The sequence below is a fragment of the Hyperolius riggenbachi genome, chromosome 3, assembly GCF_040937935.1.
Source record: "Hyperolius riggenbachi isolate aHypRig1 chromosome 3, aHypRig1.pri, whole genome shotgun sequence".
In the NCBI taxonomy this organism is placed as follows: domain Eukaryota; kingdom Metazoa; phylum Chordata; class Amphibia; order Anura; family Hyperoliidae; genus Hyperolius; species Hyperolius riggenbachi.
Window position 1 is genome coordinate 452,981,421 of NC_090648.1, and position 24,441 is coordinate 453,005,861.

Consider the following 24,441-nt stretch of genomic DNA (forward strand, 5'->3'; position numbering starts at 1 on the left):
ATCTTCTTCATCTTCTTCCTTATCTTCTTCATCTTCATCTTCTTCATCTTCATCTTCATCTTCATCTTCTTCATCTTCTTCTTCATCTTCTTCTTCTTCTTCTTCTTCTTCTTCTTCATCTTCTTCTTCATCTTCTTCATCTTCTTCTTCATCTTCTTCATCTTCATCTTCATCTTCTTCATCTTCTTCTTCATCTTCATCTTCTTCATCTTCTTCTTCATCTTCTTCATCTTCATCTTCTTCATCTTCTTCTTCTTCTTCTTCTTCTTCTTCATCTTCTTCTTCATCTTCTTCATCTTCTTCTTCATCTTCTTCTTCATCTTCTTCATCTTCTTCTTCATCTTCTTCATCTTCTTCTTCATCTTCTTCATCTTCTTCTTCTTCTTCATCTTCTTCTATATCGTCTTCTTCGTCACTTATTTCTCTTTTCATTTTTTTTTTTTTAAAGAAATGCAGCTATTTTTGAGCGTAACAACAAATAGCTGGTGGCGCACGCATGTTGGAAGCGCCATTGTATGTGCTCCCTGGCAGTGGAAACACACAGACAGCAGGAGGTAAATTTAGCAGCAGGAGGAGGAGGATGAGTGTGTGGCAGCATGCAGTCAATGAGGCAGGCAGCGTGACATAATAGCCCTGGTACCTAGCGGTGATACCATGGCTGTAAATAAACACAACAGGAGGTCCCAGACAGCGGTCGTGCAGCCCACATTGTGTCCAATACACAACTGGGACAACACAGTTTTCAACCCGGGCACCTCAGAAAAATTAAACCTTTTTTTGTAATGGTTTTGTAGTTTTGGTTTTACAACCAATTACACAGATATATAGCTATTTTTTGACGTAATAGCTGGTGGCAGAGTGGCAGCAGAAGGTAAATCTGTGTACCCTGGCGGTGGGAAACACAGACAGACAGCAGCAGCAGCAGGAGGAGGAATGGAGGAGAGTAATTATGTGAGCAGCTATTGTTTGACGTAATAGCTGGTGGCAGTGTGGCAGCAGAAGGTAATTCTGTGTACCCTGGCAGTGGGAAACACAGACAGACAGCAGCAGCAGGAGGAATGGAGGAGTAGTGTGAGTGTGGCAGCAGGTAGGCAGCGTGACATAATAGCCCTGGTACCTAGCGGTGATACCAGGGCCGTAAATAAACACAACAGGAGGTCCCAGACAGCGGTCGTGCAGCCCACATTGTGTCCAATACACAACTGGGACAACACAGTTTTCAACCCGGGCACCTCAGAAAAATTAAACCTTTTTTTGTAATGGTTTTGTAGTTTTGGTTTTACAACCAATTACACAGATATATAGCTATTTTTTGACGTAATAGCTGGTGGCAGAGTGGCAGCAGAAGGTAAATCTGTGTACCCTGGCGGTGGGAAACACAGACAGACAGCAGCAGCAGCAGGAGGAGGAATGGAGGAGAGTAATTATGTGAGCAGCTATTGTTTGACGTAATAGCTGGTGGCAGTGTGGCAGCAGAAGGTAATTCTGTGTACCCTGGCAGTGGGAAACACAGACAGACAGCAGCAGCAGGAGGAATGGAGGAGTAGTGTGAGTGTGGCAGCAGGTAGGCAGCGTGACATAATAGCCCTGGTACCTAGCGGTGATACCAGGGCCGTAAATAAACACAACAGGAGGTCCCAGATAGCGGTCGTGCAGCCCACATTGTGTCCAATACACAACTGGGACAACACAGTTTTCAACCCGGGCACCTCAGAAAAATTAAACCTTTTTTTTTTTTTAATGGTTTTTTGGTTTTTGGTTTTACAACCAATTTAGCTATTTTTGGACGTAATAGCTGGTGGCAGAGTGGCAGCAGAAGAAGGTAATTCTGTGTACCCTGGCAGTGGGAAACACAGACAGACAGCAGCAGCAGGAGGAGGAATGGAGGAGTAGGCGAGCAGCTATTGTTTGACGTAATAGCTGGTGGCAGAGTGGCAGCAGAAGGTAAATCATCTGTGTACCCTGGCAGTGGGAAACACAGACAGACAGCAGCAGCAGCAGCAGCAGGAGGTATGGAGGAGCAGTGTGAGTGTGGCAGCAGGTAGGCAGCGTAACATAATAGCCCTGGTACCTAGCGGTGATACCAGGGCCGTAAATAAACACAACAGGAGGTCCCAGACAGCGGTCGTGCAGCCCACATTGTGTCCAATACACAACTGGGACAACACAGTTTTCAACCCGGGCACCTCAGAAAAATTAAACCTTTTTTTTTTTTAATGGTTTGTTTGGTTTCGGTTTTGCAACCAATATAGCTATTGTTTGACGTAATAGCTGGTGGCAGAGTGGCAGCAGAAGAAGGTCATTCTGTGTACCCTGGCAGTGGGAAACACAGACAGACAGCAGAAGGGCAGTACACAGCAGCCCACTGTAGGTGTAAAATGTGTGGCTGCAGGCGACGTAATAGTCAAAGTGAACCAGGCTGGCTTAGTGAGCAGGAGCCAGGAGGTGGTAAAGGGTGGTAAGGCACATTAACGATGGTTCCGGCAGCCAGTTCATGTCCCCCTCTCGCCGACAACAGGGGCCAGGAACTCGCCTTCCACCCACGCCTGGTTCATCTTGAGAAACGTCAGTCTGTCCACAGACTTGTGAGACAGACGTGAGCGTTTCTCGGTGACCACGCCACCAGCTGCACTGAAGCAGCGCTCGGACAGCACGCTGGAAGGGGGGCAGGACAGCACTTCCAGGGCGTACTGCGCTAGCTCGCTCCAGATCTCCATGCGCTTGACCCAATACTCCATGGGATCAACAGGGGCATCGCTGTCAAGCCCGCTGTACGACCCCATGTAGTCAGCCACCATGCGGGTCAGGCGCTGGCTGTGACCGGAGGAGGATGCTGCTGCATGCATCTCCTCTCTAGTCACTGCTGCCGGAGCCTCTACAGTCCTGTAGAGCTCGTGGCTGAGAGACAGCAGGTCTGTGGGGCGCTTGCTGCTGCTGGATGCAGGCACCTGCTGCTGCCTCTGTGCTGGCTGCTGGACAGTGGGGGTGGAAGGCTGGGGGAAGGCTTCCTCCAAGCGCTCAACAAGGGCCTGCTGCAAGCTCCTTATTTGTTGCGCTGGGTCTCCTCCTGCAGGCGGCAGGAACTGGCTCAACTTCCCCTTGAGGCGTGGGTCCAACATCATGCTGATCCAGATGTCCTCCCTCTGCTTCATCTGGATCACCCTGGGGTCCCTGCGCAGGCACGCCAGCATGTGCGCTGCCATTGGGAAGAGGCGGGCCACGTCTGCTGGCACATCGACGTCAGTGCTGTCCTCATCCTCCTCCTCTGCCGCCTCATCCTCTCTCCACCCCCGCACCAACTCAGCTGCGCTGTGCTGATCCCCCTCATCAGCAGCCAGGTCAGGGACCTCCACCAAGTCCTCCTCCTCCTCCCCCTCAGAGGTGGACTGCGCAGCTGGTTGCCGCTCCTGCTGGTCCAAGGCTGCCGCTCCCTGTTCCAGCAAACCATCGAGGGCCCTGTTCAGCAGAGAAACCAGGGGCACCCACTCGCAGACCATAGCATGGTCCCTGCTCACCATGTTTGTGGCCTGCAGGAAGGGAGCCAGCACAAAGCACACCTGCTGCATGTGCCTCCAGTCATCATCGGGGACGATGGACGGGATGTTGCTGGTCTTGTCCCTTCTCCGAGCTGCGGAAACAGTGGCCAGGGCAAGGTACTGGTTGACAGCGTGCCTCTGTTCAACCATACGCTCCAACATCGCCAGGGTGGAGTTCCAGCGAGTCGGAACGTCAATGATCAGCCGATGGCGTGGCAGATCCAGCTCCTTTTGCACGTCTTCCAGGCTCGCACAGGCTGCAGCCGAGCGCCGGAAGTGACGCACAACATTCCTTGCCGTTTCCAGCAGTTCGCCCATCCCCTGGTAGGTGCGCAGGAACTTCTGCACCACCAGGTTCAGCACGTGGGCAAGACAGGGGATGTGGGTCAGGTTTCCCCTGTCTATGGCAGCAACCAGATTGGCCCCATTGTCGGACACCACCTCTCCGACTCTGAGGCCTCTGGGGGTCAGCCAAATCCTCTCCTGCTCCTGGAGTTTGGCCAACACGTGGGCTGCCGTCAGCTTGGTCTTGCCAAGGCTGACCAAGTGCAGCAGCGCTTGGCAGTGGCGGGCCTTCACGCTGCTGCTGAGGCGGGGGGTTTGGCCAGGTGTGGCGGAGGATGGCAGAGGATCGGAGGAACCCGCTGCAGTTCCCCTGACCCTGCGGGGTGGCACCACCCACTGTGTTGCTGCTGCTGCTGCTGCTGTGCCCGCTGCTGCTCTCCCATCCTCACCCCCTTCCACCAAGCTGACCCAGTGGACAGTGAAGGACAGGTAGCGGCCTGTCCCGAAGCGGCTGCTCCAGGAGTCCATGGTGACGTGGACCCTTTCACCAACCGCGTGCTCCAGCCCTCGCTCCACATTGGCCATCACAAAGCGGTGCAGTGCTGGAATGGCCTTGCGGGAGAAAAAGTGTCTGCTGGGGAGCTGCCAGTCTGGGGCTGCACAAGCAAGCAGCGCCCGCATGTCGCTCCCCTCCTGCACGAGCGTGTACGGCAGGAGTTGGGAGCACATGGCCCGTGCCAGCAAGCCGTTCAGCTGCCGCACGCGACGGCTGCTGGGAGGCAGAGCCCTAACCACCCCCTGGAAGGACTCGCTCAAAAGGCTCTGGCGTGGCCTTTTGCTGACACGGGAATCACCAGACACAGCGGAGGAGGCCACTGAGGACTGGCTGCCAGAACAGGCCTCAGTGTCGGCGGCAGGAGTTGCAGAGGGGGGAGGAGCAGTGCGTTTCCGCACTCCTGCTGGTGCTGCTGGAGGAGCAGGAGGGCGGGTGGCTGCTGTTGCTGCTGCTGAAGGCTGTGCAGTGATGGGTGTGGTGCCACTGCCAGCACCAGATGCCTTCAGCCTCTGGAACTCCTCATGCTGGTGGAAATGTTTAGCCGCAAGGTGGTTGATCAGCGAGCTGGTGCTGAACTTTAAGGGGTCTGCACCTCTGCTCAACTTCCGCTGACAGTGGTTGCAAGTGGCGTACTTGCTGTACACAGTGGGCATGGTGAAAAAGCGCCAGATTGGTGACAGAAACATCCCCCTACGGCATGGAAGCGCTGCTGCCTGTCTCCCTGTGGTGGTTGGGGGGGGGGCTTGGGTGCGGCTGGTGGTGGTACTGGCTGATGCTGCTGCTGCTGCTGCTGAGCCTGAGACACCAGCAGGCTGTGGGTCGCTGCCAATGCTTGCAATGATGCGCCTCCTTGCAAGGCCCACAAGCGCATCCTCCTCCTCCTCCGAGCTGCTGAGGACGACATCCCCTGGAGGTGGTGGCACCCAGTCTCTGTCTGTCACCGGGTCATCAACATCATCCTCCCCCTCCTCAAACATGTCCTGCTGGGATGATGACCCCCCAAACTCCTCTCCTGATGCATGGATGGGCTGCTTGACTGTCGCCACAGTCTTGCTGTCCAATCCCTCATCCCCCAAAGTGCCCATCAGCATCTCCTCCTCAAAATCGCCAACAACAGCAGACAATTGACTCATCATGCCTGGGGTCAAAAGAGTGCTGAATGAGAGGTCGGCGACTGACGGTGAACTGGCCTCCTCCCCAGACCCTGCTGGGCGGCTGCTGCGAACAGGGGTGGTGGTGGTGGTGGTGGTGAGGGTGGAGGCCTCGGATGCAGAGCTGATGGCGGGCTGCTCATCCTCCGTCATGAGTTGCACCACAGTGTCTGCATCCTTTTCCTCAATGGGACGTTTCCGACCCGGCTGGAGGAAAATCGGAGCAGGTGCTACACGCTGCTGCTGCTGTGTCTCTGCAGCGTGAGTTGCAGATGCTCCTGCTGGGCGGCGCCCAAGGCGTCCACGGCCAGTGGCTATGGGAGGAATGTTAGCCACTGACGCTGCTGCTGCTGCTGCGGAACTGTGCATGGTGGCGCGCCCGCGGCCGCGGCTTGCCACAATGCTGCTCCCTCTCCTCCTGATTCCCTTGCTGCCCTTCCCCTTGCCCAAACCGCGCTGGCTGCCACTTCCAGACATCTTAAATGTTTTGGGCGTATAGACAAAAGTTTTGTAAAAGGGCGGGTGAAAAGTGGGGTACTTTAATGGAGTGGGTTGGTTGGTGAGGTGACTGAGTGAGTGTCCCCTAGTACAGTAAGTAAGTAGTAACAGTCAGGAAGTACAACTAGCAGTTACAATAATCAGTAGTAATCACAAGTAAATTTAGTGTGTGTACACTCAGACAGTGAGTGCACGCACGCAGGAGCTAGTAGCCTATGAACACAGTGACTGAGTGTCCTAGACTCCTAGTACAGTAAGAGTAAGTAGTAACAGTAAGTAGAACTAACTAATTACAATAATCAATCAGCGATCAGAAGGAAATGGAGTGTGGGTGGTGTGTGTACACTCAGACAGTGAGTGACCGCACGCAGGAGCTAGTAGCCTATGAACACAGTGACTGAGTGTCCTAGACTCCTAGTACAGTAAGAGTAAGTAGTAACAGTAAGTAGAACTAACTAATTACAATAATCAATCAGCGATCAGAAGGAAATGGAGTGTGGGTGGTGTGTGTACACTCAGACAGTGAGTGACCGCACGCAGGAGCTAGTAGCCTATGAACACAGTGACTGAGTGTCCTAGACTCCTAGTACAGTAAGAGTAAGTAGTAACAGTAAGTAGAACTAACTAATTACAATAATCAATCAGCGATCAGAAGGAAATGGAGTGTGGGTGGTGTGTGTACACTCAGACAGTGAGTGCACGCACGCAGGAGCTAGTAGCCTATGAACACAGTGACTGAGTGTCCTAGACTCCTAGTACAGTAAGAGTAAGTAGTAACAGTAAGTAGAACTAACTAATTACAATAATCAATCAGCGATCAGAAGGAAATGGAGTGTGGGTGGTGTGTGTCCACTCAGACAGTGAGTGACCGCACGCAGGAGCTAGTAGCCTATGAACACAGTGACTGAGTGTCCTAGACTCCTAGTACAGTAAGAGTAAGTAGTAACAGTAAGTAGAACTAACTAATTACAATAATCAATCAGCGATCAGAAGGAAATGGAGTGTGGGTGGTGTGTGTACACTCAGACAGTGAGTGACCGCACGCAGGAGCTAGTAGCCTATGAACACAGTGACTGAGTGTCCTAGACTCCTAGTACAGTAAGAGTAAGTAGTAACAGTAAGTAGAACTAACTAATTACAATAATCAATCAGCGATCAGAAGGAAATGGAGTGTGGGTGGTGTGTGTACACTCAGACAGTGAGTGACCGCACGCAGGAGCTAGTAGCCTATGAACACAGTGACTGAGTGTCCTAGACTCCTAGTACAGTAAGAGTAAGTAGTAACAGTAAGTAGAACTAACTAATTACAATAATCAATCAGCGATCAGAAGGAAATGGAGTGTGGGTGGTGTGTGTACACTCAGACAGTGAGTGACCGCACGCAGGAGCTAGTAGCCTATGAACACAGTGACTGAGTGTCCTAGACTCCTAGTACAGTAAGAGTAAGTAGTAACAGTAAGTAGAACTAACTAATTACAATAATCAATCAGCGATCAGAAGGAAATGGAGTGTGGGTGGTGTGTGTACACTCAGACAGTGAGTGACCGCACGCAGGAGCTAGTAGCCTATGAACACAGTGACTGTCTGACTGAGTGTCCTAGACTCCTAGTACAGTAAGAGTAAGTAGTAACAGTAAGTAGAACTAACTAATTACAATAATCAATCAGCGATCAGAAGGAAATGGAGTGTGGGTGGTGTGTGTACACTCAGACAGTGAGTGCACGCACGCAGGAGCTAGTAGCCTATGAACACAGTGACTGAGTGTCCTAGACTCCTAGTACAGTAAGAGTAAGTAGTAACAGTAAGTAGAACTAACTAATTACAATAATCAATCAGCGATCAGAAGGAAATGGAGTGTGGGTGGTGTGTGTACACTCAGACAGTGAGTGACCGCACGCAGGAGCTAGTAGCCTATGAACACAGTGACTGAGTGTCCTAGACTCCTAGTACAGTAAGAGTAAGTAGTAACAGTAAGTAGAACTAACTAATTACAATAATCAATCAGCGATCAGAAGGAAATGGAGTGTGGGTGGTGTGTGTACACTCAGACAGTGAGTGACCGCACGCAGGAGCTAGTAGCCTATGAACACAGTGACTGAGTGTCCTAGACTCCTAGTACAGTAAGAGTAAGTAGTAACAGTAAGTAGAACTAACTAATTACAATAATCAATCAGCGATCAGAAGGAAATGGAGTGTGGGTGGTGTGTGTACACTCAGACAGTGAGTGACCGCACGCAGGAGCTAGTAGCCTATGAACACAGTGACTGTCTGACTGAGTGTCCTAGACTCCTAGTACAGTAAGAGTAAGTAGTAACAGTAAGTACAACTAACTAACAATAATCTATCAGTAATCAGAAGGAAATAGAGTGTGTGTACACACAGACAGTGAGTGAGTGCACACACGCAGGAGCTAGCTAGTAGCCTATAAACAGTGACAGTCAGTGAGTGTCCTACTCCTAGTACAGTATAACTACAATACTATTAGTAAAGGACAGCAGAAATACTGGTATAGATGAGAGAAATAAACAGAGGACAGCTGCCCACAGAGGCAAGGCCCCCCTGAGGCCTAAACCTGTAAGCTTGCAGCAGCTGCCTGTCTCTAATGTAACACACAAGCTACTAACTAAAATACAATGTCTATCTAACTAACAACAATATAGGTGTATATGGCAGGTGTAGGTGAGCAAAAACGCTAGGTAAATGATCACAATAGAGCACTTGCTAAGCCAAAGCACAAAGGAGCAACTCTCTCTCTGTACAAGTCTCAGGCAAGCATGGAGAAACGTAACATGGCGGCCGCTATTTATAGGGTAGGGGCTGGCCAGGGTCCCCCTCTGTGATTGGCTGCCGTCAGAGGGCCTGGGAGCCCTCTGATTGGCTCTAAGGACATCAATCTGGGCTATGACGCTATTCGAGCTCGGTACCGAGCTCGAATAGCGCCGAGTTGCTCGAATAGCTCGAATAGTGAATGGGCTATTCGAGTGTACTCGGATAGCCCATTCGAATAGCTCCAGCTATTCGGAGCTCGAATACCGAGCTCGAATAGCTGAAAAAGAGCTCGAATATTCGAGCTACTCGAATATTCGAGCTCTGCTGAGCACCACTGTTTTGTTCTAGTCCATCTCTTCATGGGGGATTCTCAGCATGGCCTTTATTTTTTACAAAGACACCCCTTGATAAGGATTTATATAAAGATTCTGGCCGGCCTCCCTGCTCACCATACACTCTTTTGGCAGTTGGACAGAGCAACTGCCATTCACAAAGTGCTTTTGAAAATAAAGAAAACCCTGAGAATCCCCCATTAGGAGATGGGCTTGCCCAAAACCTGTCGGTTCTGTCAGATTTCTACTACTTAAAGTGACAGCAACATAGAAGAAAAGTAATTTATAGCTCATTTTATTCAGAAAGAAACCTACTTATTTGTGTGTGTTTACATTGTATTTTAAATTTTACAGTTATCACTATAGTGGTCCTATAGGTCTGCTGGGGAACCCGAGGTGAGAGGTATATGGAGGCTGCCATATTTATTTTCTTTTAAACTTTACCAGTTGCCTGGCTGTCCTGCTGATCCTCTGCCTCTAATACTTTCAGCCCTGGACGCTGAACAAGCATGCAGCAGATCAAGTACTCTGACTCAGCTGACTTGCGTTTTACTGGATTAACCATATGCTTCTTCCAGGGTTTTGACTCAGACACTACTTATACCAGAAGATCAACAGGACTGCCAGGCAACTGCCATTGTTTGCAAGGAAATAAGCCTCCATATCACTCTTACATTGCGTTCTCTTTAAGGAAAGATAAATTGTGAGTTAATAAGTAAGGTGAGATATTTTAACAGAAGAGCTTTGTGAATCAGGCCCATTGTGCTTTATGTATATAGTATAGAAGAACTTTACTTTGGCCATTTGCAATGGTTGGGTTATATTGGAAGAGTAGTATATATGATATGTAATGGAATTATGGTCATTTCCAGTGGTCGGGTCATGTGGAAAGTGTTGCAGTATATGTATAGAGTGTGATAGAATTATCACAGTGATGTCCAGCGGTTGGTTCACATGGCAGGTTAAGCCGTATATGTATAGAGCGTAATACTGTATTATGGTCATATGTTGTGGTTAGATTATATGGGAAGGGTAGCAGCATACAGTATATATATTTATATAGTATATATATTTAATGAGTGTAATAGAATTGTATCACAGTAGTATTATGATAATGACTTCAATTCACTAAGGCTGTTCGGTAAAAAAAATTACCACATTCGTTAATGTAGACTTTTTCCAAATTCACTGAGATTTCCTCACATGCAGTAATAGTTTGGTAATTTACTGAAAAAAATTGCTTCAATTCACTGAGACCTGCTCTGTAATGTAGTCTCACCAGCTCTGGAGTACCGTATTTTTTAGTATATAAGACTATATAGGACTATAGGACTATACGTTGTACCTAGGCTTAACAGGCAAAAACCAGGAAAATAATATACTAAACCTGGTGCATCTATGGTCCAGGATGTTCTCCTAAAATTATTGTGTCTCCCCTTGTACCTCATGTGTCCTCCTGTTTCCCCTTTTGTCCCTCATTTGTCACCTTCCGCCCCACATGTGCCCCCTTTTCTCCCCATGTATCCCCTTCTGTCCCCCATGTGTTCCCTTCTGTCCCCCAATCCCCATGTGTCTCCTTCTTTTCCCCATGTGTTTTCCTTTCTGTCCCCATGTGTCCCCTTCCATCCCCCATGTGTCTCCTTCTGTCCACCATGTGTCCCCTCCTGTCCCCCTTGTGTCCTCCTCTGCTCTCTCTGAATAAATGAAGATGGCACTAAGAGAACAGTGAGAGATAGGAGAGGTCTCTGATCGCTGCAGGCTTCGATGGATCAGGTGACTGACATCCTCGTACAGACACCCTGCATGATGCCTAACCATAACGTCCTTGCTCCCCACCCATACACTCTCCCTACCTGGCGCCTATCCCTAATGACCCCCTGCACAAACACCCTACCTGACATTTAACCTTCACCCTCCCCCCTCCATACACACACACAAACACCATACTTGATGCCTAACCCTAACCGCCCTCCTCGCACAGACACCCTTCCTGATGCCTAACTCTAACCAACCCCCTGCTCAAACACCCTACCTGATGTTGCTTTCTAAATTTTTGCCCAAGTTATTTAAGAAAATATTTACGTACATCATATTTTCGCAGTATGGGCAAGGGAAAAAAAATGTTTCTTTCCGATGGGAAAATTTGCAAAAAAAAGTATAAAAACTTTATTTTACCAAGAAAAGCGCAAAAAAATTGTTTATTTAGCATGAAAAATTCGCAAAAAAATGCAAAACATCACAAACTTATTACAAAATGATTTTCAATGGCATTTTTGCTGAGAAGTTGAATTTTACATTATTTTTGCAAAAACTAATGTTAAACGAATATCGGCATTTTTGCTCATCCCCACCCCCCTTCGCACAAACACCCTACCTGATGCTTAACTGCCCCCCTCACACTAACACCCTACTTGACGCCTAACCTTAAACACCCCTTCACCGTCAATTGCCACCCTCTCACGCCAATCATTGCAAAAAAAAACAACGTAATTTTCCAGGTACCACAATAGGGCGCCCATTGAAATAGCGGCATTGAGGGCTGACTTGAGCACCCACGACACCCGATAAACCAGTGCTAGCTTTTTATTCCATCAACGCTACTATTTCAGTGTTTGACTACAGTGGTGCCCAATAGGCTGCTAGCGGGCACCCAAATTGCCTGCTTCGGGTCAGGTCACGTTGGAGGTGTAGAGCTCTATGTACACTACAGAGTACACTAACACTATGCTATGTCCACGGATTGTGGAATGTTGGGAGGTGTAGGATTAGATCTATGGAGTGCAACACAGCTGTATTAGGTCTAGTGGTCAGTTTCAGGAAATAAACTGTAATTTACATCCAGAGGTCAGGTCATGGAAGAAGTGTAGCCCTTTTGTCGATATAAAGAAAATTAAAATTGTGTAATGATCGTGTCCTGGGTCAGGTCAGGTCAAGTCATGTCCAAGGTAGTACTGCATCTTTGTCTATATATTGTGAAACAAGTCTATGCCTCGATCTTGTCCATAGAGTATTATCAGGTCCTGCTGGAGGTGTGCTCTTTATCCGCAGAGATTAAAGCAGAACTGGTGGTCATGTCCAGGTCAGACCAGGTCATGCTAGATGTCTAAAAATAATGTAATACAGCAGTATTAAGTCTCCTGCTTGGGTCATGTTAGAGGTTCCATCATGTTCTATGCAGTAGAACTGCATTATTTATGATCCCATCTAGCAGTTATGACAGGTTGGGCCGGTATTTGGCTTAGTTAGTACTAGTAGAATGTGCAACTGCTGTGCTTCCAGCCTACATATCTGACCTTCTCTACCTTCCAGGATGCATCATCACCATGGGATATTCATGCTCGCACTCCTGGCATTCCTACTGGTGCTCGCAGTTCTCGGAACGGACACTGCAAAGAAAGAGAAACAAGGTAAACCACAGGGATACAGTAAATTATTCAGGATACCCACTGTTATGTTAAATATCCAGTTTTCAGCATCACTTCCCATAGCTATATATTGCTGTATGTTGGTGTGTAACTCTGCCCTTCCACTGAGGCTTACCCTAGGCTGTTTATTATGCGGAATTCCCCCACCCTCCCTCCAGAGCATTCTGGGAGACTAGCTATGTTTCTGTACTGGCTTTAGAACTTTCAGTAATGAACATTCTGCAGAGATCACCTGCCAGTAGATTTTGCCATCTATGATACATTTCAGAAAGTGTTAGTCAGGGAGAGGAAAGATTTTACAATGGCAAGTACTGACTAATACATGTATAATAGTTTATAAATTAATAAATAAAAAATTAATAAAATTAGTACAGAGCCATAATAATCCAACATGCATACAGACTGTTTAGGATTGGTTGATCCTAATTACAAGCTGACACATCATTGCATTCCAGCGGATCTGGAGGTGTGTTTAGCTTTTAAGGACGACAATGGTTAATTTGTATTTATTCAGCAGTGTTGCACTGGGAGACATCTCAGAGCTCACTCCAACCTGAATTATCACAAATACTTTCTGTTTTAAGAAAAGCAAACTGTTGTTTTCCATAGCATTTTAGTAAGGGGGCTTTTTGGACCATTGTAGCCCCTCACACACTCCAATGAGTTCTGGTTCACCATGAGCTTGCTGGTTAGTCTGTAACTATTTAGCTATTACTTTAATGAAGAGTTAAGAATCCATGTACCCTCCAAGTATGAGAATTATGTATCAGTTCACCCTCCACAAAAATTATGTAGCCAAGGCCATGTGCTCCCAGGTATTAGAATTAGGTAGGAATTTACACCCCAGATTAATTATGTAGCTATGCACCCCCAGATATTTATTTATTGTATTTAAAAGCGGCAACATATTACGCAGTGCTGGACATTAGTTTAGGTTACAGATAATATTTAGGGGTGACATACAGCAATATGACAATACAGGAATACATGCAAACCAGATCACGCAGCACAGTATGAGTACAGGAAATGCTTACTTAGTGGATAAGTGCATGAAGATTAGGCTAATTGAGTTCACTCGGATCCATAGGATAGGTGTACGTTGATGGAGGTGCGTGATCAGCTAGGAGACACAAGGAGGAACAATGTAATCCAGTTACAATGTAACAGAATTACATTGTTATGTACACACCACATACCCGAACAAAGTATCCCTGAGCCCCACATATCAGAAATAGGTAGTTGTCACTGGCGTAACAATAGGCCCTGCAGCCCCTGCCCTCGCGGGGGGGCAGCCCCCTTTCCCGGGGGCCTGCTCGGGGCTGTTTTGGCGGGCTGGAGGGGTCGCAGCATGAGGGGAAAGCCATGCTGCACTTCGGCGGGGAGGGGGGACGGCCCCCCCCTCCCTCACCTCGGGCTCTCCCCTCTGCGCTCCCTTCCAGCATCAATACCATTCTGTGAGCAGAGGGAGGCAGCGGCAGCTACATACCTTCCGTGCGCTCCAGCGAGGATGTTTCTCCCTCTAGTGTCTGACGCGACTTCCTGTTTATACAGGAAGTCGCGTCAGAGGCTAGAGAGATAGGAACGTCCACGCTGGTGAGCACAGAAGGTATGTAGCTGCCGCTGCCTGCCGCTGCTCACACAATTGCATTGATGCTGGAGGGGAGAGCCTGAGATGAGGGAAGGGAGACCGTCCCCCTTCCCCGCCGAAGTGCAGCATGGCTTTCCCCTTATGCTGCGTCCCCTCCAGCCCCCCAAAATGGCCCCAAGCGGGCCCACGGAATTTCTGTAGGGGGGCCCAGGGGGAACTAGTTACGCCCCTGGTATGAGTTAGCCGAGTGGGAGGAAGTGCCCGTTTGTGTTTGCATTTCACTTTAATAGATCAATGAAGGTCGCTTTGCTTATTGATGTGCTGATAAAACTTTTCTTCCTCTTAGAGAAAAAGGCCAAGAAGTCAGACTGCGGTGAGTGGCAGTGGAGTGTTTGTGTTCCGACCAGCGGAGACTGCGGGATAGGGACGCGGGAGGGAACGCGCTCAGGCAAGGAGTGCAAGCAGACAATGAAGACCCAGAAATGCAAGATTCCATGCAACTGGAAGAAGCAGTTTGGAGGTGAGGCTATAAGCCAAGTGCAATATAAATCTAAAATAAAGAGACCAGGACTGGTAAAAAAAATAAAAATATTATATATATATATATATATATATATATATATATATATATATATATATATATATACTAGCTGATGGCTCGGCGTTGCCCGGACATGTATTTGGCTGGTGTTGGGTGAGCCCACTTTTTCTAACCCTAACACACAATTTCCATTACTCAATGGCCAAGTTTGTGAGCTTTGCGGTCTTTGGCATCAATAATTTACATTGAAATGGAACAAATCTGATTGGCTGTTTCTGGCTCCACCCCCTTATGTGAATTTGAACCCCAGTCACCCAATGACCAACTGTACCATGTTTGAGGCTTGTGCCATTGACAGTGCAAGAATGGCAGCAATTAAATATTCCCCTTGAAAATCAATAGGCACATTTTGATTGGCTTTTGTAGGCTCCACCCACTTTTCTGAATATTACTCCCAGTCACCCAGTGACCAATTGGGCAACATTTTCCCAGTGAAGTTTGTATTTGTCTCTGCCTACTTTTTGGTTATGGAGATAAAAAATATCCTATATGTTATTCCAGGTAATGTACACTTTAAACAACATGGCAATAATGTTTTTCACTTTGCTGTTTGGTAACTTCATACCACTCTTCCTACAAAAAAAAAAAATCAGCTCAGCTTTCCTTGATGGCTTCTAACCATTCCACTTCCTCTTGCTGTCATTCCCGGAGGAATTCAGTGATGGGACGAAATTTCACATATGTGAAATTTCGCATCAAAATTCGCATTTTCGCATCGTACTTGTAATGTGAAATTTCAGGGAAAATCGTAATTGATTTCGTATGTAATAGTAGTATTTCATAATTTCGCTGAATTTTTCACGTAATTTTCGCGCAATTTCGTGAAATTTTGTACCGACTTTGGCAGTTAATAGCAAAGCCTCCATATATGCTATTACCACCAAAATTGGTACATATATTAAGGAGAATATTGAGTACAAGTCAAAAAAATAATTTTTCAAAAAATCATTGTAGTTTTTGAGAAAATTGATTTCAAAAATGCAAAGAAAACTGGTTTTTAAATGGTCATTTCAATTTTTCTTTGCATTTTTTTATATCGATTTTCTCAAAAACTATATGGTCTTTTTGGAAAATTATTTTTTTCCCTTGTACCCACTATTCCCTTTAACATAGTTAGCAATTTTGGTGTCAGTAGCATGTATGGGAGTTTTGCTATTAACCTCCAAATGCGGCGCAAAATTACGCACATTTTTATGCAAAATTATGAATGACTATGAAATGAATTTAGTTTGCAAATCGTAATTACGTATAGGCGTACGTATTATCTGGGGATAACGGTAGGCTGATCAAGACAGACTCTTGGTTTAGTGACCCTCCATCCAGGCCTTGATTCCCCTGGCTGTGTGGCATGGAGCATTGTGCTGCTGGAAATAAAGACCATTCATCTGAGTTGGAGGACATAGTTTTAGTGGAAGGAAGCAAATGTTTTTCTATGACAATCTTGGATGTGGCTTGATTCATGCACCAGTCACAAGGGCACAGCCTTACTAAAGCACCCCTAGATCATCACGGACCTCCCCCCATATTTTTGCAATCCAATACTTCAGGGGTCACTTCAGAAATCTGCCAAGTTGGACATTTTTTGGCTGTCCCCTATCATAGCTCCAGCAGCAACTCATACAGGCGAGATGCCTTCTACTCATCCAACCTCCAACCCTCTATATAGGAAAGAACATGTGACTTGTATTCCCCACTCCATAGGACAGAACAGGAAATGAGATGCTCATACACTACTGAGGATCAGTCAAATAGGCACAATACCTGAGGAAGTGGCCCACAACCCTGAAACGCGTTGGTGTGCCAATAAAAATCCTTAAAACCCTTATCCTGACTCTGAAAGTGTAAGGTACGTGTTACCTCTTTATTTATTTCATTCAATTAACTGAAAACGTATCTGATACCTCTTGGAGGACTCCTCAAAACATATGTCTGTATAACAATTGTGGATAAACTGTCACCCAATTACTAGGGCTGGTTCTAGACTTTCTGCTGCCTGAAGCAAACTTTGGAAGATGCGCCACCCCCCCTCCCCTCGGAAAGCTTATATAAATGAGGAGTACGTGTGTGTGTGTGTGTATGTATATATATATATATATATATATATATATATATATATATATATATACTGTATATATATATACATACCCCATATAAACCCCATCACCGGGTGGAGATCACCGTGGCCAGTCAAAGGGAAAGCTTTGCAGCAATCAGGCTGGGCACCAGACCAGCCAATCACAGAAGCCCACTAGTCCTTTTGCTTGCGGGCAAAACCACGCCCCGTCATTGGGCCAATCACTGCACTCAATCAGTAGCAGTGACCTATCTGACCATTGGCACCAGTTAGTAAAAGGAGCAGCAAGCGGCTGTGATTGGCCAGTCTGGTGTGATCACCCCCGGCACAATGGTCACAACAGGTGCTACCAGCCGAATAAGGACAGGGATTCGGGGATGCGTGGATCAGGAGGGCAATGTGTGTGTCAGGAAGGCGGGAGGGAGAGCGGAGAGGAAGCCGGCGCCTGGTGGCCCAAACTATTTGTCCAAATACTGCCCCCTAGATTTTGGTGCCTGAATGGCGTGATTCAGGTGGCTTCATGGTAGGTCCACCCCAGCAAATTACCATTGTCAATGATCATTTTAGGCACATTTTATCCTACATGTGTTAGTAGCTTTAATCACAGATAATGCTTTCTTATCAGTGTTTGCAGAAGAGATATGAAGTAAGTTCACTTCATTGAGAAGAGGAGGGCATTACTGTAAACAGGAAGTGGTGGGATTCCCTGATCTTCTAGTCATCTCTGCATGAGGTTTTCACCATTGTTAATCTGGAAATTCTGTATTATTTGAAATAATGATAGGCATATAATAATGAAAGGCATAAAAACCCTGCCCTTACTCTTTGTGTTTCCTCTCCTCACCTGCAGCGGAGTGTAAGTACCAGTTCCAGGAGTGGCAGGACTGTGACCTGGAGACCGGGGTGAAGACCAGGAAGGGCAGCCTGAAGCGAGCCCTCCACAATGCGGAGTGCCAAAAAACTGTCACCTTGTCCAAACCCTGCGGGAAGATCACCAAACCACCAAAACCTCAAGGTGAGATGCCTGTGACAAAAGAAGGGTGACAGGCTGCAATGTAGTTCACTGAACCTTAGCTACTAATCTTTTTAAAGTAAACCTGAGATGGCAAAATATAAAGATTTAATACTTGCCCATAGCTTCCTCCAGCTCCATGAGCACCGATGCATCCCTCGCCATCCTCCCAAGTGCTTGCGTGCGGGCGCAAACAGCCCCGGTAATCTGGCTCAGTCGTGCCAGTCGGCTCTTCTGCGCATGAACGGCGCCCCAATACAATACTGGCGATTGCCGGACCCCAAAATTACTTCTACCTCCCAGTTGCTAAGAATGAGAGTTAGAAAAGTTTTATACGAGCAGTAGCAGGGTGAGTCGTCATTCGCCTCACCCTGCACCCAACTAACTGGCTGCGTTGCCCTGTCACATATTTTTCGGAATATAAGACGCCCTGCCGTCCCGCCATGATGTTGGGGACTTTCTACCTTGTCCTCCTGGGTCCTCCTCTGCTGCCCTTGTGTTCCCTTCACTCCGCGTGTATAGTGTGAAGCAGCAGCACCGGCTCACCTGATCAATCGATTCCAGTGGCGATCGTAGATCTCTCATCTTCTGCACTGCTCCCCCTCTACAAGATGTTTCTGGACCATGGACATGCCAGGTTTATTTTGTTTCCTTGGCTTTTGTCCTCTAAACCTAGGTGCGTCTTATAGTCCAGAGCTTCTAATATTCTGAAAAACTCAGTACTATTCCCCATCATGTTTTAACCACTTCGGTCTATCTGGACAGATATATCCGTCCAGGTAGCCTGCACAGCTGCTGCGGGGCCACACGCACTCACGCCGCCTTTCACTGCCCCTGAGATCAATGAATGGGAATACAGATCCCATTCATTGATCTATGTCCCCCTAAGAAAAAACGACGGCTTTCTCTGGAAAGCCGCAATTTTTCTGTGTCCCATGTCACCCGTTCTGTTCCTGTAAGCGAAAGAGCTCTCGCTTGCAGGACGAAAAATCAAAAACTCGTCTTGTGGCCAAATAATAAAACTACATCTATATATATTTTTTTTTAAATATACACAATCAATTTCATTTAAAATCCCCTGTTTACCTTCCCACTCCCCCCAAAAAAACAAATAAAATTTTTAACAAAAAAAAAAAAAAATTACAATAAAAAAAACAACAACAATAGTTACCTAAGGGTCTAAACTTTTCTAATATGTAAGTCAAGCAAGTATATTACTATACTTTTTTTTAACTTATAAGCTTGTAAATAGTGATGGACGCAAATTGAAAAAATGTACCTTTATTTCCAAATAAAATATTGTCGCCATACATTGTGATAGGGACAAAATTTAAATGGTGTAATAACCGGGACAAATGGACAAATAAAATACGTGGGTTTTAATTATGGTAGCATTTATTATTTTAAAGCTAAAATGGCTTAAAACTGAGAAATAATGATTTTTTTCAATTTGTTTCTTAACCACCCTGGCGTTCTATTAAGATCGCCAGGGAGGCTGCGGGAGGGTTTTTTTTTTATTAAAAAAAACTATTTCATGCAGCCAACTGAAAGTTGGCTGCATGAAAGCCCACTAGAGGGCGCTCCGGATGCGTTCTTCTGATCGCCTCCGGCGGCCAGAAGTAACACGGAAGGCCGCAATGAGCGGCCTTCCGTGTTTCGCTTACCTCGACGCCATGGCGACGAGCGGAGTGACGTCATGGACGTCAGCCGACGTCCTGACGTCAGCCGCCTCCGATCCAGCCCTTAGCGCTGGCCGGAACTTTTTGTTCCGGCTACGCTGGGCTCAGGCGGCTGGGGGGACCCTCTTTCGCCGATGCATGCGGCCGATCGCCGCGCTGCAGCGGCGATCAGGTAGCACACGCAGCTGCCAAAGTGCCGGCTGCGTGTGCTGCTTTTTATTTGAGCCAAATCGGCCCAGCAGGGCCTGAGCGGCAGGCTCCGGCGGTACTGGACGAGCTGAGCTCGTCCAGACCGCTCAGCAGGTTAATATTCCTGTTAAAATGCATTTAGAAAAAAATAATTCTTAGCAAAATGTACCACCCAAGGAAAGCCTAATTGGTGGCGGAAAAAAACAAGATATAGATCAATTAATTGTGATAAGTAGTGTTGGCGAATGAATGGTAGGTGAACGTTGCTTGGATGCATAAGGTGAAACAACACAGTAGGTTAATCTGTCTGTTTCCCAATGTAGCCCCCCAAATAATACCCTTTCCAAAGAACTTTTCCTCCTCAAAGTCTTAGCAATCCCTGCTCCTTTTCTCATTCCACTTCCCCAACAAAAACATTACTCTCTAGAAGTGCACTTACACTTTTAAACATAGAGAAAAAAGTATGCTTTGAAAAAGCAATGGACTTTCTCATAGTAAAACAGCTACAGAGAACAGGGATCAGAAAGATAAAATAGCTTAGTGGTTATTATTGCTGCTTGACTGACTTCCTTGTTCCTGATCCAGGGGGGTAGGGGGGTCTCACAAGTCCTCATTTCCTAGATCGGGAGTATATGTGCTTCTCACCCTTTAGATAGGTGCGGATTTCTCCATCCGAGGAGTCCACTCTTACTAGTTATCACACGATGAGTCACAGGCAGACGTGTGAATGTGTCCCAGCAGACATGATCCAGAGGCCACACACAATGGAGAACACAGCAGGAAAGCACAGTATCTATCATTCACAGCCTTCCTCTAAAAAACAGAGTTTTAAAGGGGCACTATGGTAAAAAAAAAACTGTAACAATTAAAACACGAGAGCAACAAGCTCTTTATTCAAGTAGTGCAGGTTTTGCTTATTGCGCAGAGCATGCTACTCAAATGGAGTAAGTACTGGTTTAGTGAATAATACCCATTGTCTGGATGGCAGTCTGTGTTGCTCAAAATTCTATGTACAGTATATCACTCAGCATTAGGTCTCTTTTCCACAAGCAGCTAAAGGCGGTGAATTCACTGCCGGTCAGCTTCTCCTGTTCACAGGCACGGTGCTTGCTAGCACTCGGTGCTGGTGGACAGTGGACAGCCATGAAGTTGTATCTGAGCATGGCAGTTGCAGTCATCGGACGTGACACGAGAAGGTTTTCGGCCATTGGGAAACAACTGTTGCATGTCAAAGGTGACACGTGCGGTGTTAACAAATGCCGCCATTCGGCAGCATGTAATTGCAGCTGAACGGTACTTGTAGCCGGCAGCTGGGAGGCTGAATGGCCTGACAAATGTGCAGTTCGGCATCTCTGAGGCAGGTTTCACACACGTTTTTTGCATTGCGGTGGGGATGCGTTGCTCCAGTTGCATCCCACTGCAGAACAAACATATGACAAACATATGATCTTGCACCTACAGATTGATTGCTTTGCTGAGGTTTATGAAGATAACTAATTTACACACCTGAATTTGCCAAATCAATTCCTGAAAGCTTGAGGCATCTGGAGTCCACTTTGAGATAACATATATCCTGGGCTGTGAGAATGTCAAAACGCTAATTGCAGCCAACCAGGCTGCTGGTGCCGAAAAAGGTGGTAACCCATAGCAACCAATAATTACCTTTTTACACAGCAGAGTGTGCCAACAGGATCATATGCATAGCGCTTCCACCTCTCAGTGACGTACTACCTGCTAGTCAGGAAGTACGTCACTGGGATTCCCATCGGTCTGCACATGTGTGCCGTGACGCACCATGCTCAGTTGTTCACACTTACCATGTTGGTTATAGTAGACTTCCATTACCGGAAGCACCCTGCGTTAAACGTGGTGCTTGCGGTAAAGTGATGCAGGCTGTGCGTCGGGATTGTGGTAGGATAAACACTTCCAGCGCAATGCGACAAGTGCTAAAGGCCCCATTGACTTGCATTGCTGTTGCATCACCCTGCGGTAAAACAGGGTAGTGCAACACACACATGCAATGCAAGTGTAAAAGGGGCCAAAATGTCTTCCAAATGTACCTCCCACCTACATGATAGTGGCTTTTGGACTGCGTGTTGATAAGAAGTTCATCCTCTGCAACGATCTAGATCAGAGGTGCCTGTCTCTGCCTCTCTCCTCTCGCTTTGGTTCTCTCTCTTTCTTTCCTCATTTTCTCTTTAGCTATCCCTCTCTTTACCTCTCTCTTTCTCTATCCACTCTCTACCAGGATACTCTGCAGTATACTCTGCTGTCCGCCGCCATCATGATCCCCCTTAGTTTCCTTTTTACTTTTCGCTGACATTCGGAGCACCTGTCTTGTTGGGAGCGTGTCGCTGTGTAGCGTCTAGTGCCGAAAAAGGCAGCGCTCAGATCAGCTCTCAGGCTGCTCCTCCAGTCCCACTCTTTTCTGTTCCTGCTATCAGTGTATGTTTTGCTCTGTTTGTATTACGTTAACTGTACGTGTATGATGTAATGCTCTCTGTTTTTGCTTTTTATTTTCGCTTTTATTGTTTATAATGTATGTACCATGCTTAACTGTATACGACGCACTGCTTAATTGTATGCACAAGCTGTAATGTTGTCCTATGTGTGCTTGTCCCATGTCTATGTATGTAACATGCTAAACCGTGCTATTTTCTTTTTTTCATCAACGACCCTGTATGCACCAAAACCAATTCCGGGTACAATTCACCGTTGTACTTGGCGGAAATAAATTCTGATTCTGATTCTGAACCTATGGCACGGGAGCCAGATGTGGCTCTTTTGATGGCTACTTCTGGCTCACAGACAAAATCAGTAGAGGTTGATTCACTAAGCTGCATCGCTCAAGAAGCTCAGATTAGTGTGGCAGCGCGAGTAACATTTTCAAAGTAGGCATGCTACTTCTGTAGCATGCGCTACTAGCTTACTCGCGCTCCCCCCAAAACTAACGGCTGCTCCAATTGTACTTGTATTTAGTTTGAAACATATTGTATGACTCTCACGGAATTACATTTTAAATATGTGGAGTTCATGGCTCTCTCAGCCACAAAGGTTCATGACCCATGATCTAGATATTTGTGGACCACCTAGCACAGTTACCCAAAGCCAACAGCTTACGGTAATTTACAACATTGAAAGTTGGATACTAATTGGTTTTTGGGGATAACTACACCTCCATATGATGATTTTTGCTGTATTACATAAGCCTGATTAGGTGACATCTTTCTTGTCTGCATACATTCCCTAAAATAGCTGTAGAAAACTATTCTTGTCAGTGCGGCAGAATGAATTGACGTGACAAGTTCCTGTACCTGTGTGACAACAAAGTGACTCCTGCCAGTTAATGCGTCAGCGGGTCTGCAATTACGTGAGCGGAAGTAATTATCCACTTAGTCATATTGCTCCAACCATGAACCTGATTAATTGTTGTAGGTAGGAAAGAGACGGTGTAACTGGAGCAATATTAAAGTGCGTTACGGACGGTTCACTTCCTGCTAGTCGTGATTTTAATCATCCATGTATATCAACACTGTAATCTGTTTAAAGAATGTGCATTAAGCTGGGTAAAACAAAAAGTAATGCGGGAATGAAGGCTTTGCTGTCCTTTCAATGAAGATTTGGGGATATCTGATATGGATCTTTACACATCCAGTCCATCGTGTAGCATCTTCGTTTTGTTTCTGCCCTCAGATTATTTTCGCAAAAACACAGCAACTAATACTGAGTTCCAATTTTCAAGCAGTGGTTTACAGAACGTTTTATATTTTACAATCTTGGTCCTCTTCAAAGGACCACTGTCTCAAAAAATTGTAAAATTTAAAATATGTGTAAACACACACAAATACTAAGTAAGTTTCTTCCAGAGTAAAATGAGTCATAAATTACTTTTCTCAAATGTTGCTGTCGCTTACAGTAGGTAGTAGAAATCTAGCAGAGCCGACAGGTTTTGGACTAGTCCATCTCTTCATGGGGGATTCTCAGCAAGGCCTTTATTTTTTATAAAGACACTCCCTGAGAAGGATTTATAAAGATGCTGGCTAGCCTCCCTGTTCACTGCACACCGTTAGACAGAGCAAGTGCTTTTGAAAATAAAGGAATTCCTGAGAATCTCCTATGAGGAGATGGGCTAGTCCAAATCCTGTCAGTTCTGTCAAATTTCTACTACCTAATGTAATGGTCTAGTGCACCTGTTGCTAATTACATTAACACCAAAGTAGCTAAATGATTAACGAACTGATCAAACTGATTAAAGTCCCCCTTTGCTACTTAACTGACAAGATCAATATCCCAGAAGCTTCAATCAAGATTACCATTTGCCTAATGCTGGGCATAGACGGGTCGATCCGGCGGCCGATTAGCCGCTGGATCGACTCCAGCCGCTTCCCTGCCGCGTCCACGCTCGTCCGCTCGTGCGCGCGGAATGATTCCCGCTCGTCCCCGCCGGCGGTCCCTATCAGCCGCTCGATTTCCTGCCATTGTCCGCAGGCGGGAATCGAGCGGGCGCGGGTCGAGCGGCTTGATCGGGCCAGCTGAATATTATCAGCTGGCCGGATCAGCTGGTCGATACACGGTACAGAAACTTACCATGTATCCCCATCATAAGGGCCCCGAGCCAACTGCCGCCCCCTCCCCAGGTCTCCTTCCAACTTAAAGTGGATCCGAGATAAACTTTTCCTCATTGCATAATTGTGTTCCCTTCATATAGTTTATAGGGTATTCCTCAAGCCAAATACTTTTTTTGTG

The 24,441-nt window shown here is 46.6% G+C and overlaps 1 protein-coding gene across 2 annotated transcripts in view; it reads left to right on the plus strand.

Annotated features, from left to right (window-relative positions):
- PTN (pleiotrophin) overlaps positions 1-24,441 on the plus strand; it is a 143,258-nt gene that overhangs the window by 92,726 nt on the left and 26,091 nt on the right. For both annotated transcript variants that reach the window (XM_068272996.1, XM_068272995.1), the window contains exons 2-4: positions 12,437-12,534; positions 14,487-14,660; positions 17,666-17,830. In XM_068272996.1, the coding sequence (XP_068129097.1) occupies positions 12,438-12,534; positions 14,487-14,660; positions 17,666-17,830 (436 nt within the window). In that variant the 5' untranslated portion in view covers position 12,437. The remainder of the gene's footprint in view (positions 1-12,436; positions 12,535-14,486; positions 14,661-17,665; positions 17,831-24,441) is intronic.